Source organism: Salmo salar, chromosome ssa04 (genome assembly GCF_905237065.1).
Source record: "Salmo salar chromosome ssa04, Ssal_v3.1, whole genome shotgun sequence".
NCBI classification, from domain to species: Eukaryota; Metazoa; Chordata; class Actinopteri; order Salmoniformes; family Salmonidae; genus Salmo; species Salmo salar.
In genome coordinates, this window is record NC_059445.1 from 5832912 (window position 1) to 5847265 (window position 14354).

Here is a 14354-nt window from a genome sequence, read left to right on the forward strand (position 1 = left end):
TAAACCTCTTCATCACCATCTACTGTCTAACTAAACCTCTTCATCTACTGTCTAACTAAACCTCTTCATCTACTGTCTAACTAAACCTCTTCATCACCATCTACTGTCTAACTAATCCTCTTCATCTACTGTCTAACTAAACCTCTTCATCTACTGTCTAACTAAACCTCTTCATCACCATCTACTGTCTAACTAAACCTCTTCATCACCATCTACTGTCTAACTAATCCTCTTCATCTACTGTCTAACTAAACCTCTTCATCTAATGTCTAACTAACCCTCTTCATCACCATCTACTGTCTAACTAATCCTCTTCATCTATTGTCTAACTAAACCTCTTCATCTACTGTCTAACTAATCCTCTTCATCTACTGTCTAACTAAACCTCTTCATCTACTGTCTAACTAAACCTCTTCATCTACTGTCTAACTAAACCTCTTCATCTACTGTCTAACTAAACCTCTTCATCACCATCTACTGTCTAACTAATCTTCTTCATCTACTGTCTAACTAAACCTCTTCATCTACTGTCTAACTAAACCTCTTCATCACCATCTACTGTCTAACTAAATCTCTTCATCACCATCTACTGTCTAACTAATCCTCTTCATCTACTGTCTAACTAAACCTCTTCATCTAATGTCTAACTAACCCTCTTCATCTACTGTCTAACTAAACCTCTTCATCACCATCTACTGTCTAACTAATCCTCTTCATCACCATCTACTGTCTAACTAATCTTCTTCATCTACTGTCTAACTAAACCTCTTCATCACCATCTACTGTCTAACTAAACCTCTTCATCTAATGTCTAAATTAACCTCTTCATCTACTGTCTAACTAAACCTCTTCATCTAATGTCTAACTAAACCTCTTCATCTAATGTCTAACTAAACCTCTTCATCTACTGTCTAACTAAACCTCTTCATCACCATCTACTGTTTAACTAAACCTCTTCATCACCATCTACTGTCTAACTAAACCTCTTCATCTACTGTCTAACTAAACCTCTTCATCACCATCTACTGTCTAACTAAACCTCTTCATCACCATCTACTGTCTAACTAAACCTCTTCATCACCATCTACTGTCTAACTAAACCTCTTCATCACCATCTACTGTCTAACTAATCCTCTTCATCACCATCTACTGTCTAACTAATCCTCTTCATCACCATCTACTGTCTAACTAAACCATAAAATAGAAGAAACTAAGTAACCAGTAAGGGTCAGAGAAGAAGAAGAGAGGAGAGAGTCTTAACAGTTCAGTATTTTTAATGGTTGGAGTACAGCATGACAAAGCATAGGCGGACATCACTCATTCAGTCATTCACATACAGCAGTTAGTTAGTTATTTCCCTGATGTTTCAAAGATGCAGTTCTGGTTTAGTAGGGCATGCTTAGTGAGCAGAAAGTAGGAATTCCAGCAAAATTCCAGAAACTTTATTTCCCCCAAAATTCCAAGGTTTTTCCAAAAACTCAGGTTGAAAGATTCCCAGAATCTGAATGTATTAAGCAGGGAATCTGGAATCCTTCAACTGGGATTTCTAGAAAATTAACCGGAATATTGCAAGCATAGCAGAGAGGGCATAAAAACACATTTCAGCCTTTATTTTAGGATTAAAGTATAATAGAACGGAAGCAGTATGTGAACATCAACGTTGGGTTCCATTCCACTTCAATTCCAGGCAATTCATATACTACACTGAAATTCCAATTGTAATTCCAATTCTCGTCAATGCTTTTAAATGAGGAACATTTGGAATTGGAATTTGGTTTACTTTCTGAACTAACTGCAAACTGAAATTGAATTCATCACAACCCTGCTGGACAAACAGTAGTTGTGAAACTATTTTGTCTAAATTGGCTTTTGATCAGCAAACTTTTCCCCAACAGGAAATATGAATATGTAAAATAAGATATTTTTTCCCATGACAAACAGTTACCTAAACATTTAACATATAGAAATGTGCTGTATGAAATCAGGTTGCACATGAAATCAGGTAACACATGAAATTAACATATAGAAATGTGCTGTATGAAATCAGGTTGCACATGAAATCTGGTTACACGTGAAGTCAGGTTACACGTGAATTCAGGTAACACGTGAAATCAGATTACACGTGAATTCAGGTAACACGTGAATTCAGGTAACACGTGAAATCAGGTAACACGTGAATTCAGGTAACACATGAAATCAGGTAACACGTGAAATCAGGTAACACATGAAATCAGGTAACACATGTATGTGTGTAGTGTTCAAGTTGGAAACAATCCTAATTTCTGAACAGTGAACATGCAGATTGAATGAGTTTGACAGCTCTTTCCAGAAACTAAGTGTGGATAGAAAAACTGCAACTGCCTACCAACTAGTAAGCTTACTATTCCCTATGCAGTGCACTACTTTTGACAAGGGCCCATGGGGCTCTATGGGGAACAATCAAAAGTAGTTCCCTATACTGGGAATAGGCTTCCATTGGGACACAGTTTGTAAATATAAATGGCCACCATTTTTTTACAACCACATAATGGTAGGTTTGTGTGCTAATTCAAAGTGTACACTCCCCGCGTCACCCCCCCAACTCCCCCATTTAAAAAAGTAATACGCAGACATCAGCATTCAGCTACTAGGTTTATAAAATATCATACACAGTGATGAACCTTTATACGGTCCGTCTAGATATTACAACTCTAAGGGAAGGGCACTATTCCCTACGTAGTGCACTACTTTTGACCCGAGCCCTATAAGCCCTTGTAGTGCACTATGGAGGGAAAAGGCCATTTGGGATATCATTTCCCTCCTTTTTTTGGTTTTGTAAACTGTTGACATTCAGAGCCCCGCCCCCTCATCTGAGGGTTGGTCATGTGACCAGACCGCCTGTCACGTATTCAGAGATGTGGAGAGATAGAGAGAGAGAGAGAGAGAGAGAGAGAGAGAGAGAGAGAGAGAGAGAGAGAGAGAGAGAGAGAGAGGAAAACAGAGTATTAGTAGTTGTCAGAAATCTGTATTAGAAGTATCAAATAAAACCTTCCACTGACTGATCAGCCAGCCAAATAATAACACAATCAACATGATTGTACCTTTCAGCCAACTCTGGAGTGTGTGTGTGTACCTACATGGATCCTCCTTTTTGTAAACACAACCATTCCCTCGACATTCCTCTTTTTCACACCCCACACCAATACCATACAGAATCAATAATGAAAGCGATAACATCACAAATAAATAATACATCAAAACAAATAAATAATGAATGACAAGAAATAAATTATGAATGAAAACAAAAAAATAATGGACTTTCAAATATAATAGTTACTTAAATGCTATATCAAAGCAAGCAGGTTGGCTTTGAGTGCGGAGATTGTCATTGCGTGAGGCTTCTTGCAGTTTGGTGATGATGCTATGTATGTCCAGTTTGTCCCTCGTTGTGTGGTTGCAGTACTTGCACAGCATACTGTAGGTTACTGTTAAAAAAACTTAACAGTCATTTGGGACCTGTTATGACATCACTCTTATGTCTTCCAGCGTGTCACACGTTCTCTGTGATGTCACACAGGCGCTTTGTGATGTCACAGAGGTTCCTTATTTATGATGCCACAGAGGCTCTCTATGATGTCACAGGAGATTAGACCCGTCTTGTTTCATCCATCTCATCTCTCTCTCCTTTCAATTGTGCTTCTACTGTTTTTTTCACTACGTGGACTTGTTGCAGTTCACACATTCATTCCCCACTCAGCCTGGTGACTGACTGATTGGCTGGCAACCCTGTGTAGTGGGTCTAGAGGTCAGAATTGAAAGGTCAACCTATTTGTTGTTATAGGGGTCAGAGTTCGTTGGTTCAGTTCAGAGGGCGGTGAGTGTGCGGAACAGCTGTGTGAGGCAGAAGACGGAAGCAGTGAGGGCAGTACACTGCTTGGCAAGAAGCTTGGTGCTGAGGTCATGACAGCTCCGCCTCCCGCTCGCCCTCTCCGCTGCCAGCACAAACTCCCGGTACGTTCTGGCCACGTCCGCCAGCCCCGCTAGTGCCTCGGCATTCCTCCGGTCGCACCGGTCGCACCCGGAGAACCACAGGCACATGCCGGCCATGCCCACCAGGGTCCTGAAGCTGTCAGAGAGGGAGAAGAGCATCTCATCCGGGGTCTGCCCCACCCGGACCACCTTCTGACAGCCGGCCATCAGCCTCCGGGCCTCCATGTGGAGAAGACGCTTGTTTTCTGAGAAGTGGGTGGCGCAGGTCTCCCTGGGGTGCCTCCCCCCTTTCCCCCCCATCCTCCCCCCCTGCAGGAGGGTGAGAAGCTCGTCCACGTCACTCCGGATGGTCTGGAACCCTGCGGGGGCGGTGGGAAGCGGCGGTGGCGTAGTCGGCTGATATCATCATGGAGACTTGACTGGGACAAGAAGCAGTTGGACGGGGAAAGGAGTGGGGAGAGGAGAGGGGTGAGCTCCATGGAGGAGGAGGGGGGCAGGATGGAGCGAGGAAAGGAGGGAGAGAGGAGGGGGAGGAGGGAGGGGAGGAGGACAGGAAAGAGGAGAGAGGAGGAGAGGTCGTGAGAGGGAGGGCCAGCGCAGAGGAAGAGGGTTGGGAGGCGGGAGGAGAACTTGTCCGGCAGGAGAACTCGTAAACTGTCAACTCATCGTCGAAGCTGTCACCCCCGCTGAAACAGTTGGTATAAACCAGCGGTGGCGGACACCTGCATGCCTCCAGGGGCGTCTGCACCCCCTCCAGGACCGTCTCGCACCCTGATGCCAGCACCGAGCTACACCCAAAATCAGGCTTTGCTGGGGAATAGGATTCCATGTGGGCCTGGTTGGGCTGGGTCTCACAGGTGGAGGTGAAGACCCCACAGCCTGTAGTCAGAGTGTTCAGCAGGCCTGCCTCCTCACCTGGGGGTTTACAGAAGCTGTTGCTCCCAAATGGCCGTCCTCTCATGTTATAACCAGGGAAGCTGAGCCCCGGTCCGTTCAGACTCTGTGTGGTCACCACTATAGCAGAGGGGCAGGAAACCAATGGAGCGGACATTTTGGGGCCTGATAGGGGTTCAGGGCAAGGCTCTGGCTTGGGTTCTACTCTGATGGGGGGAGGATTAGAAGAAGAGAAATTCAGACTCTGTGTGGTTACCACTAAAGCAGGGGGATAAGTAGACGACAAGGCGGCCATTTTGGAGCGTATGGATAGTGGTTCATGGTCTGGTTTGGGCTCTACGCGTATGGGCACGGGAGAGGAAGGACAGGAAGTTAATGGGGCGGGCATTTTGTGGATAGTGGGGCCTGGGGAGAGTAGTTCAGTGACTAGTTTGAGCTCCAGACAGATAGGTGCAGGAGCCATAGGAGGGGCAGTTTCCACTGTAGCAATGGGACAGGTAGGCAACTTGACAATCATTTTGGGATGATCTGGTTTGGACTCAAGAGAGATGGGTGCTAAAGGGGGAGGAAGGGAGGATCCGTAGACCATCACAACCTTCTCGACCACCTCCTTGACCTCCGAAACCGTCAACCTCGTGATTTCCGCCCCGGCCGTCTCCACAACAACCTCGCCAACCTCCGATTCTGTCAGCGTAACCTCGGAATCATCCGACTCTGCCAACGCCACCCCGGAATCTTTCAAATCCTCCACTGTCACCAATTTTGTGACATCGTCGTCCTTGGTGGTTTCGGTGGTGACCATTACCTCAGTCTTGTTGCTGGTGGTCTCCGGAGAAGGGTTCCTGTTGAGGCTTCCCACCCCAGAGAGGGTGAGGGTTTCCTGGGAGCGAGATAAATAGAGGGGCAGGTTCTGGATCTTCCCCCGTAATGTGGAGGCCGAGAGGCTTTGCCCGATGATGCCCGGTGAGCAAGGCCGGAGGAGGAAGCCTGTTGTAGGTGATATGGGAGACTCTTTGGGAATGTTAGCCATAGCTGAGTTAGTGTTAGCTGAATTAGCATTAGTCATAGCTAAGTTAGCATTACCTGTAGAATCTTTGCTAGTTGTAAGGGAATACATTATAGCATTAGCTTCACTGTTAGCCGTAGCAAAATCGGCATTAGCTATAGTGTTAGCCGGAACAGATTTGATGCTATTTGTATCTTTGTGATTAGCAGTGCCTAAATCAAAATCAGAGCTAACTGTAGTCTCAGTGTTAGCCATGACAAAATGAATGTTGGCTGTAGCTGCAATGTTAGCCGTAGCAACATCAGTGTTATCAGTAACATAATTAGTGCTAACTATAGCTTCATCATTGTCAGTTTCTGCTTGCCCTTGGCTTGTCAGGTCTTGGTGACTGATAGTGAGTTTTCTATGGACTTGAGTCAAGCAGCTAATGTCCTTCTCTCCGTCTGAGTGTGTGAAGGGTTTGGGTTGAGACCCCACATTCCCATCCTTGCTATCCCTCTCTCCCCTCTTTGTGTGGGGGATGGAGGGGGCTGGGAAGGGTGGCAGTGGAGAGGTGGGGGGAGGAGGAGCAGAAAGGGGAGTCACGCTCTCCTCACCACCAGCCACGCCTTGTTCACCCCCCATGTCCCTCCCATACACACCTGGATGGGAGATACTTATTTGGGGTACGAAAGAAGCTACCTGATCCTCGTCTTTCGTTAGACACAGAGGTCGTCTACTAAACTGGGACCCCCTAACAGAGGATGGATCTTCAGAAATGAGAGAAAGCTGTCTCTCCTCTCTGTCGCTCTCCCCCTCCTCCCCTGTTTCCTCCCCCCTCTGCCCCTCCTCCTCCTTAATCTCAGTCAGAAACATGTGACATGTGAATGGTCCTGCTTCTCCGCCCCCCTCCTCCTCCTCCATCTCTCCCTCCACCTCCTCCCCGTCTCCTCTCCGATCAGTGCTCTCCTTGCCGTCTGGTTCTACTCTACAGCGGACAGCCGTGATGGAGAGGGAGGCTGCCGTCACCAGGGCAGTGACCGATTTGGACTCCATCACGTCAGGCTCCGTCTCCATGGACTGCCGCCTGCTCCTGGAGCTCCTATGGAGGTTAGCCTTCGGGTTATCAGGCGCCCGTGGATCTCCTTTTGGGTTACCAGGCACACATGGCTCTCCAGGTCCCCGATGGGACCCCTCTGGGCTGGGCTTGGTGAGGATAGGCTTGGACTCGAGCTGGGACGCCTCCCCCTCGGCGTGGCTCAGAGAAGAGACAGTAGGACATGGGTTCTGGCTCTGCTCAGAGGGTTCTGGGTCCAGACTCAGCTGCTGGCTTTCATCTGAACTCTCTGTCCGGTTCTGTGCCCGGTCCGGATACTGATCAGGAATGTGATCTGGGTTCCAGTCCCTATTCCGCTCCTGGTTTTGGTCCGGTCCAGGGTAGGAGACTGTTGAGGTGAAGTCGGTCTGCATGAAGGAACGCCGCTTCTTCGATCTTTTCCTAGAGAGCCTGGAGAACATCTCTCTCCCTCCTCCTCCTTCGTTGGTCTCTCCCTCTCTACCCTCCTCTCTTTCATGCCTCGTTCCTTCAGCCAGGCTGATTCTGATGTCACTCAGGCTCACAGTTTGCTGCGTCATTCCACTCATCATCTCGGCTGAAAAATCTGGAAAAAATGAAAACTTTATGTGACGAAAGAAATCAGAACAGACCTTACATAATTAAATGCTTTCCAGATATCTATTGACCTCAGATCATCAGGAATTAGAACCTTTCATCCATTTAATCTCATTAATCTCTCTTTATACATCACTAATTAACTGGAGAATACGCACTATGCTTCTCACAGTTTTATCTAATATGACCAGTTTCAGTTCTTCAAGTAAACACTTAAAAACTAAAGCTGTTAAGTTAACACCATAACGGACCTAGTGCAATTAAGTTCATAACCCCACCAACCTCTGGACACCTAATAGGGAACTAACTCTTACACCTTACAGTACAGTAATAACCCTGACACACCTCGGGACACAGTCCCTGATGTTGGGTCTTCAGGCGAGGCAAACCGATCCCTCGCATCAAAGAACTCCTCGTCAGAACTGCTGTCCCCGAACCCTGGAGGCGGCTGGAGGATGGGCACAGGCTCCAGGGGTTAGGAGCGCCCCCTGCTCTTCCTCCTCACCACCACCCTCCTCTTCCTCAGTCTCAGGGTGAGGGTGGGTGAGGCTGCGGGTGCGGGTGCTGTCAGGGGTAACATTAGGGCAGATATTGTAGTAATGCCTTGCGTCTCTCTGCTCGAATGTAAACACACAGTCCATAAGTGAGGAGGAGGAGGAACGGGGACGTCCGGATAAGGAAAATTCCTCCTGTCCAGTTCCTTCATTACTCCTCCTCATCTCTTCCCTCTTCTCCTCCTCGTCCTCATCGTCACTCGCCTCCGGAGGACTGGGGAGGTACTCCAGCATGAGAGAGAGCTCAGCATAGTTCAGGTTCTCAGAGGGGTCAACCACGGGGGTCACAGGTTCAGAGTTCATGGAGTCAGGGGTCATGGGAGAATGGTGAGTGTTGACCCAAGCTCCGTTGCCCGATCCCCTCCCTCTTCCCCCTCCTCTGCACTCTCCTCCCCCTCCTCCTCCTCTCCACTCTCCTCCTCTCCACTCTCCTCCTACCCCTCCTCTCCACTCTCCTGACACCTCTCCACCTCCTTCTCCTCTCCACTCTCCTGCCCCTCCTTGGGGTGAGGATGCACCCCCTCGTGGGTGAGGCTGGGGATGGGGGGGCTCCACTGTGAGGCGGAAGGGAGGGTGAGGGTGAGGGAGGGAGGAAGAGCAGGCGATCAGGTCATCTTCCTCCAGAGCATCCAGGGAGTCACTGGAGATGCTGGTCATGAAACGAGAGTCAGTACGACACGAGTCTGACGCCTCCTCTGATACGGACGGGTGCTCTTCTGTCGTAGCTCCCCGAACCTCCCCTCCTCCTCTCTCCTGCTCTGCTTTCCTCTCCCCTCCACCTCTCTCCTCCTCTCCTTTCCTCTCCCCTCCTCCTCTCTCCTCCTCTCCTTTCCTCTCCCATCCTCCTCTCTCCTGCTCTCCTTTCCTCTCCCCTCCACCTCTCTCCTCCTCTCCTTTCCTCTCCCCTCCACCTCTCTCCTCCTCTCCTTTCCTCTCCCCTCCACCTCTCTCCTCCTCTCCTTTCCTCTCCCATCCACCTCTCTCCTCATCTCCTTTCCTCTCCTCTCCTTCTCTTTCCTTCTTTGCGCTCTCGTCCTCTCTTTCTCTGTCGTCTTCCTGCAGTCCTCTGTTCTCTGCACCTCGTTGTTTCTCGGACTTCGCCTCTCCCCCAGTGTCTTTCTTTCTCTGGTCCCCAACTCCTCCCACCTTCTCCTCAATTCTCTCCTTCTCTCTGTTTTTTCTCAGTGGAGACATAGTTCCGTATTTCATATTTTTCTCTTGTTCTCCTTCTCCCTTCTTTTCCTCTCCTCTCTCTCCTTCCTCTCTTTCCTCTCCTCTTTCCTCTCCTCCATAATCCGGCGTAGACCGACAGGGTCTGATGTGGTTCGCTTGTTGTTATGGGATACAAGGGAGATGAGAGTGTCCATGTCCATGTCGGAGGAATCGTCCGAGTCACTGCCACACCGCGACACATAACCTATAAACACACACACATCATGACAACATGAAACCTGTAACACATAACCTATAGAAACACACCATGACAACATTAAACCTGGAACACATTACATCATGAAAAAACAGTTCCGCAACTTGATTTTCATGATAGGTTTACTTATCTATCTGCTTACAGTATATACTGCACTATCTGACACACAGATACAACCTAGTTCTACTGTCTGACACACAGATACAACCTAGTTCTACTGTCTGACACACAGATACAACCTAGTTCTACTGTCTGACACACAGATACAACCTAGTTCTACTGTCTGACACACAGATACAACCTAGTTCTACTGTCTGACACACAGATACAACCTAGTTCTACTGTCTGACACACAGATACAACCTAGTTCTACTGTCTGACACACAGATACAACCTAGTTCTACTGTCTGACACACAGATACAACCTAGTTCTACTGTCTGACACACAGACACAACCTAGTTCTACTGTCTGACACACAGACACAACCTAGTTCTACTGTCTGACACACAGACACAACCTAGTTCTACTGTCTGACACACAGATACAACCTAGTTCTACTGTCTGACACACAGATACAACCTAGTTCTACAGTCTGACACACAGATACAACCTAGTTCTACAGTCTGACACACAGATACAACCTAGTTCTACTGTCTGACACACAGATACAACCTAGTTCTACTGTCTGACACACAGATACAACCTAGTTCTACTGTCTGACACACAGATACAACCTAGTTCTACTGTCTGACACACAGATACAACCTAGTTCTACTGTCTGACACACAGATACAACCTAGTTCTACTGTCTGACACACAGATACAACCTAGTTCTACTGTCTGACACACAGATACAACCTAGTTCTACTGTCTGACACACAGATACAACCTAGTTCTACTGTCTGACACACAGATACAACCTAGTTCTACTGTCTGAAACACAGATACAACCTAGTTCTACTGTCTGAAACACAGATACAACCTAGTTCTACTGTCTGACACACAGATACAACCTAGTTCTACTGTCTGACACACAGATACAACCTAGTTCTACTGTCTGACACACAGATACAACCTAGTTCTACTGTCTGACACACAGATACAACCTAGTTCTACTGTCTGACACACAGATACAACCTAGTTCTACTGTCTGACACACAGATACAACCTAGTTCTACTGTCTGACACACAGATACAACCTAGTTCTACTGTCTGACACACAGATACAACCTAGTTCTACTGTCTGACACACAGATACAACCTAGTTCTACTGTCTGACACACAGATACAACCTAGTTCTACTGTCTGACACACAGATACAACCTAGTTCTACTGTCTGAAACACAGATACAACCTAGTTCTACTGTCTGAAACACAGATACAACCTAGTTCTACTGTCTGACACACAGATACAACCTAGTTCTACTGTCTGAAACACAGATACAACCTAGTTCTACTGTCTGACACACAGATACAACCTAGTTCTACTGTCTGAAACACAGATACAACCTAGTTCTACTGTCTGAAACACAGATACAACCTAGTTCTACTGTCTGACACACAGATACAACCTAGTTCTACTGTCTGAAACACAGATACAACCTAGTTCTACTGTCTGACACACAGATACAACCTAGTTCTACTGTCTGACACACAGATACAACCTAGTTCTACTTTCTCCTTCTTTTCTCTTCAACTATCTAATTATTTAAACATTCTAAACTGATATTATTACATTGGCAGATGTCAACTCAACAATTCAAAATCTTTATTGAAAATACATGGCACTTTTCAATTCCTTAAATGACTGAAAGGACCCTGTCCCTGTTGTGAATAGCCTGGTAGTGGGGTGGTATCGTACCTTCCTCAGCAGAGACTTGGTGTGTGTGTGTGTTTGTGTTCGTCTGTGGTAGCATACCCTCCTCGGCGGACACACGGTGCTGCTTGGCGTCCTGTGTCCAGGGGAAGATGATGAGGCTGGGGTCCACTAGGGCACGACAGTACCCTGCCACCAGACAGGACAGTTCCTTAGCTGCTACTGACTCCAACAACAGGGTGATAGGCTGGGGAGAGGAGGAGAGGAACAAGGGACAAGAGAAGAGGAGGAGAGGATAGGAGGGGGAAGAAAGAGAGGAGGGAGGGAGAAGAGAGAGAGGGGGAGGGGAGTAGAGGAGAGCAGAGCAGAGCAGAGGAGGTCAGGGGAGAGAAGACGAGGCTTCAGTGATAAAAACACGTCTTTCAGTAGTAAGAAAATAGCTTTTGGGGAAATTGGCTTTGTAGCGTGTGTCTGTGTGTGTGTGTGTGTGTGTGTGTGTGTGTGTGTGTGTGTGTGTGTGTGTGTGTGTGTGTGTGTGTGTGTGTGTGTGTGTGTGTGTGTGTGTGTGTGTGTGTGTCTGCTAGTGCGTGCATGCATGTCTGTGTTTGTGTATCATACCATACCTTGATGTCCTGTAGATATATCTTGACCAGACTAACACGGTCAGACTCTGGCAGCAGCTCTATGCGTGTGATACTGCTGAACTCTGTGAGTGTGGTCATGATGCTCAGTTTGTGGTTCACCACCTGACTGATACCGTACCGCGACCCCACCAACAGGGTCACCATCGACTCTCTGTCCTGGAGCTATGGAGAGAGAGAGAGAAAGAGGGGGAGAGAAGAGAGGGAGAAGAGAGGGAATGAAGTTCTCATAGACAGTTGAGGTCAGTTGAGCGTTTTTCTCGACTAGATCTGTGGGTAAGGGAGGTGCATCGTGTTAGTACTGAAGATCCATGTGGTTTCTCCCTTAGATCTCTGGGTAAGGGTGGTGCATTATGGGAGTACTGAAGATCCAGGTGCTGTGGCCACCTAATTCCCGCTCCAACAACCAGCACTTCCCAACTCAAGGTGTAACTTTGGTCTGAAAACATGGCACTCCCTGGCCACACCACCAGGGGGTGCAAAAATAGAATAATGAATAGCTCTGTCATGCCCACTGAAACCCATCATATCCTGTCAGTAGACAGAGATGAATAGAGAGGTACTGTAGCTCTGTCCTCCCCACTGAAACACATTATATCCTGTCAGTAGACAGAGATGAATAGAGAGAGAGAGAGAGAGAGAGACACCATGACAGGGATACGTTGGTAGAGATAAATAGCAGTAGAGATGAATACATCATGCCAGCACTGACAAAGAGAAATAGAGAGATAATATAATCCTTCAAATTGGTGCTGAGCAACTACCATCATGATATAGACAGAGACAACTAGAGATAGAAGGAGCTAATCTCCTACCATCATGATATAGACAGAGATAACTAGACAGCGGTAATCTCTCCTCTACCATCATGGTAGAGATACAGAGATAACTAGATAGAGGTAATCTCTCTCCTACCATCGTGGTAGAGATACAGAGACAACTAGATAGAGGTAATCTCTCCACTACCATCATGTCAGAGATACAGAGATAACTAGATAGAGGTAATCTCTCCACTACCATCATGGCAGAGATAGAGATAACTAGATAGAGGTAATCTCTCCTACCATCATGGTGGCGCTGAAGGACTTCCCGCCAAAGGACTTGAGGTCACACAGCTCCTCCAGGTAGTTAATCTTCGCCTGATTGGCCGACAGCACCTTCTGCTTTGGCTCCTGTGATTGGCTCTTCTTCATGTGATAGCCAATGGCCTTTCTCAGATCCTTCTCCCTCATGTTCCTCAGGAGGGTTGAAGAGATAAAGTTCTCAATGCCCCAACTTTTCCTGTAGAGAAGATAGAGGGAATATGATCAGCTGTAATGTTCTGTTCTGTTCTAATAGAGGGAATATGATCAGCTGTAATGTTGTGTTCTAATAGAGGGAATATGATCAGCTGTAATGTTGTGTTCTAATAGAGGGAATATGATCAGCTGTAATGTTGTGTTCTAATAGAGGGAATATGATCAGCTGTAATGTTCTGTTCTAATAGAGGGAATATGATCAGCTGTAATGTTGTGTTCTAATAGAGGGAATATGATCAGCTGTAATGTTCTGTTCTGTTCTAATAGAGGGAATATGATCAGCTGTAATGTTGTGTTCTAATAGAGGGAATATGATCAGCTGTAATGTTCTGTTCTAATAGAGGGAATATGATAAGCTGTAATGTTGTGTTCTAATAGAGGGAATATGATCAGCTGTAATGTTCTGTTCTAATAGAGGGAATATGATCAGCTGTAATGTTCTGTTCTAATAGAGGGAATATGACCAGCTGTAATGTTCTGTTCTGTTCTAATAGAAGGAATATGATCAGCTGTAATGTTCTGTTCTAATAGAGGGAATATGATCAGCTGTAATGTTCTGTTCTAATAGAGGGAATATGATCAGCTGTAATGTTCTGCTCTAATAGAGGGAATATGACCAGCTGTAATGTTCTGTTCTGTTCTAATAGAGGGAATATGATAAGCTGTAATGTTCTGTTCTAATAGAGGGAATATGATCAGCTGTAATGTTCTGTTCTGTTCTAATAGAGGGAATATGATCAGCTGTAATGTTCTGTTCTAATAGAGGGAATATGATCAGCTGTAATGTTCTGTTCTAATAGAGGGAATATGATCAGCTGTAATGTTCTGTTCTAATAGAGGGAATATGATCAGCTGTAATGTTCTGTTCTGTTCTAATAGAGGGAATATGATCAGCTGTAATGTTCTGTTCTAATAGAGGGAATATGATCAGCTGTAATGTTCTGTTCTAATAGAGGGAATATGATCAGCTGTAATGTTCTGTTCTAATAGAGGGAATATGATCAGCTGTAATGTTCTGTTCTAATAGAGGGAATATGATCAGCTGTAATGTTCTGTTCTAATAGAGGGAATATGATCAGCTGTAATGTTCTGTTC

At 46.3% G+C, this 14354-nt stretch overlaps 1 protein-coding gene across 1 annotated transcript in view; it reads right to left on the reverse strand.

Moving 5' to 3' along the window:
* Positions 1-3692: 3692 nt before the first annotated feature.
* LOC106594298 (uncharacterized) overlaps positions 3693-14354 on the reverse strand; it is a gene marked incomplete at its 5' end in the record, with an annotated part of 56412 nt that continues 45750 nt past the window's right edge. The window contains 10 exons of the mRNA XM_045717610.1: positions 3693-4365; positions 4625-5850; positions 6730-7312; positions 7958-8134; positions 8279-8335; positions 8545-8628; positions 9292-9491; positions 11423-11567; positions 11944-12126; positions 13026-13242. Of these exons, the coding sequence (XP_045573566.1) occupies positions 3844-4365; positions 4625-5850; positions 6730-7312; positions 7958-8134; positions 8279-8335; positions 8545-8628; positions 9292-9491; positions 11423-11567; positions 11944-12126; positions 13026-13242 (3394 nt within the window). The remainder of the gene's footprint in view (positions 4366-4624; positions 5851-6729; positions 7313-7957; positions 8135-8278; positions 8336-8544; positions 8629-9291; positions 9492-11422; positions 11568-11943; positions 12127-13025; positions 13243-14354) is intronic.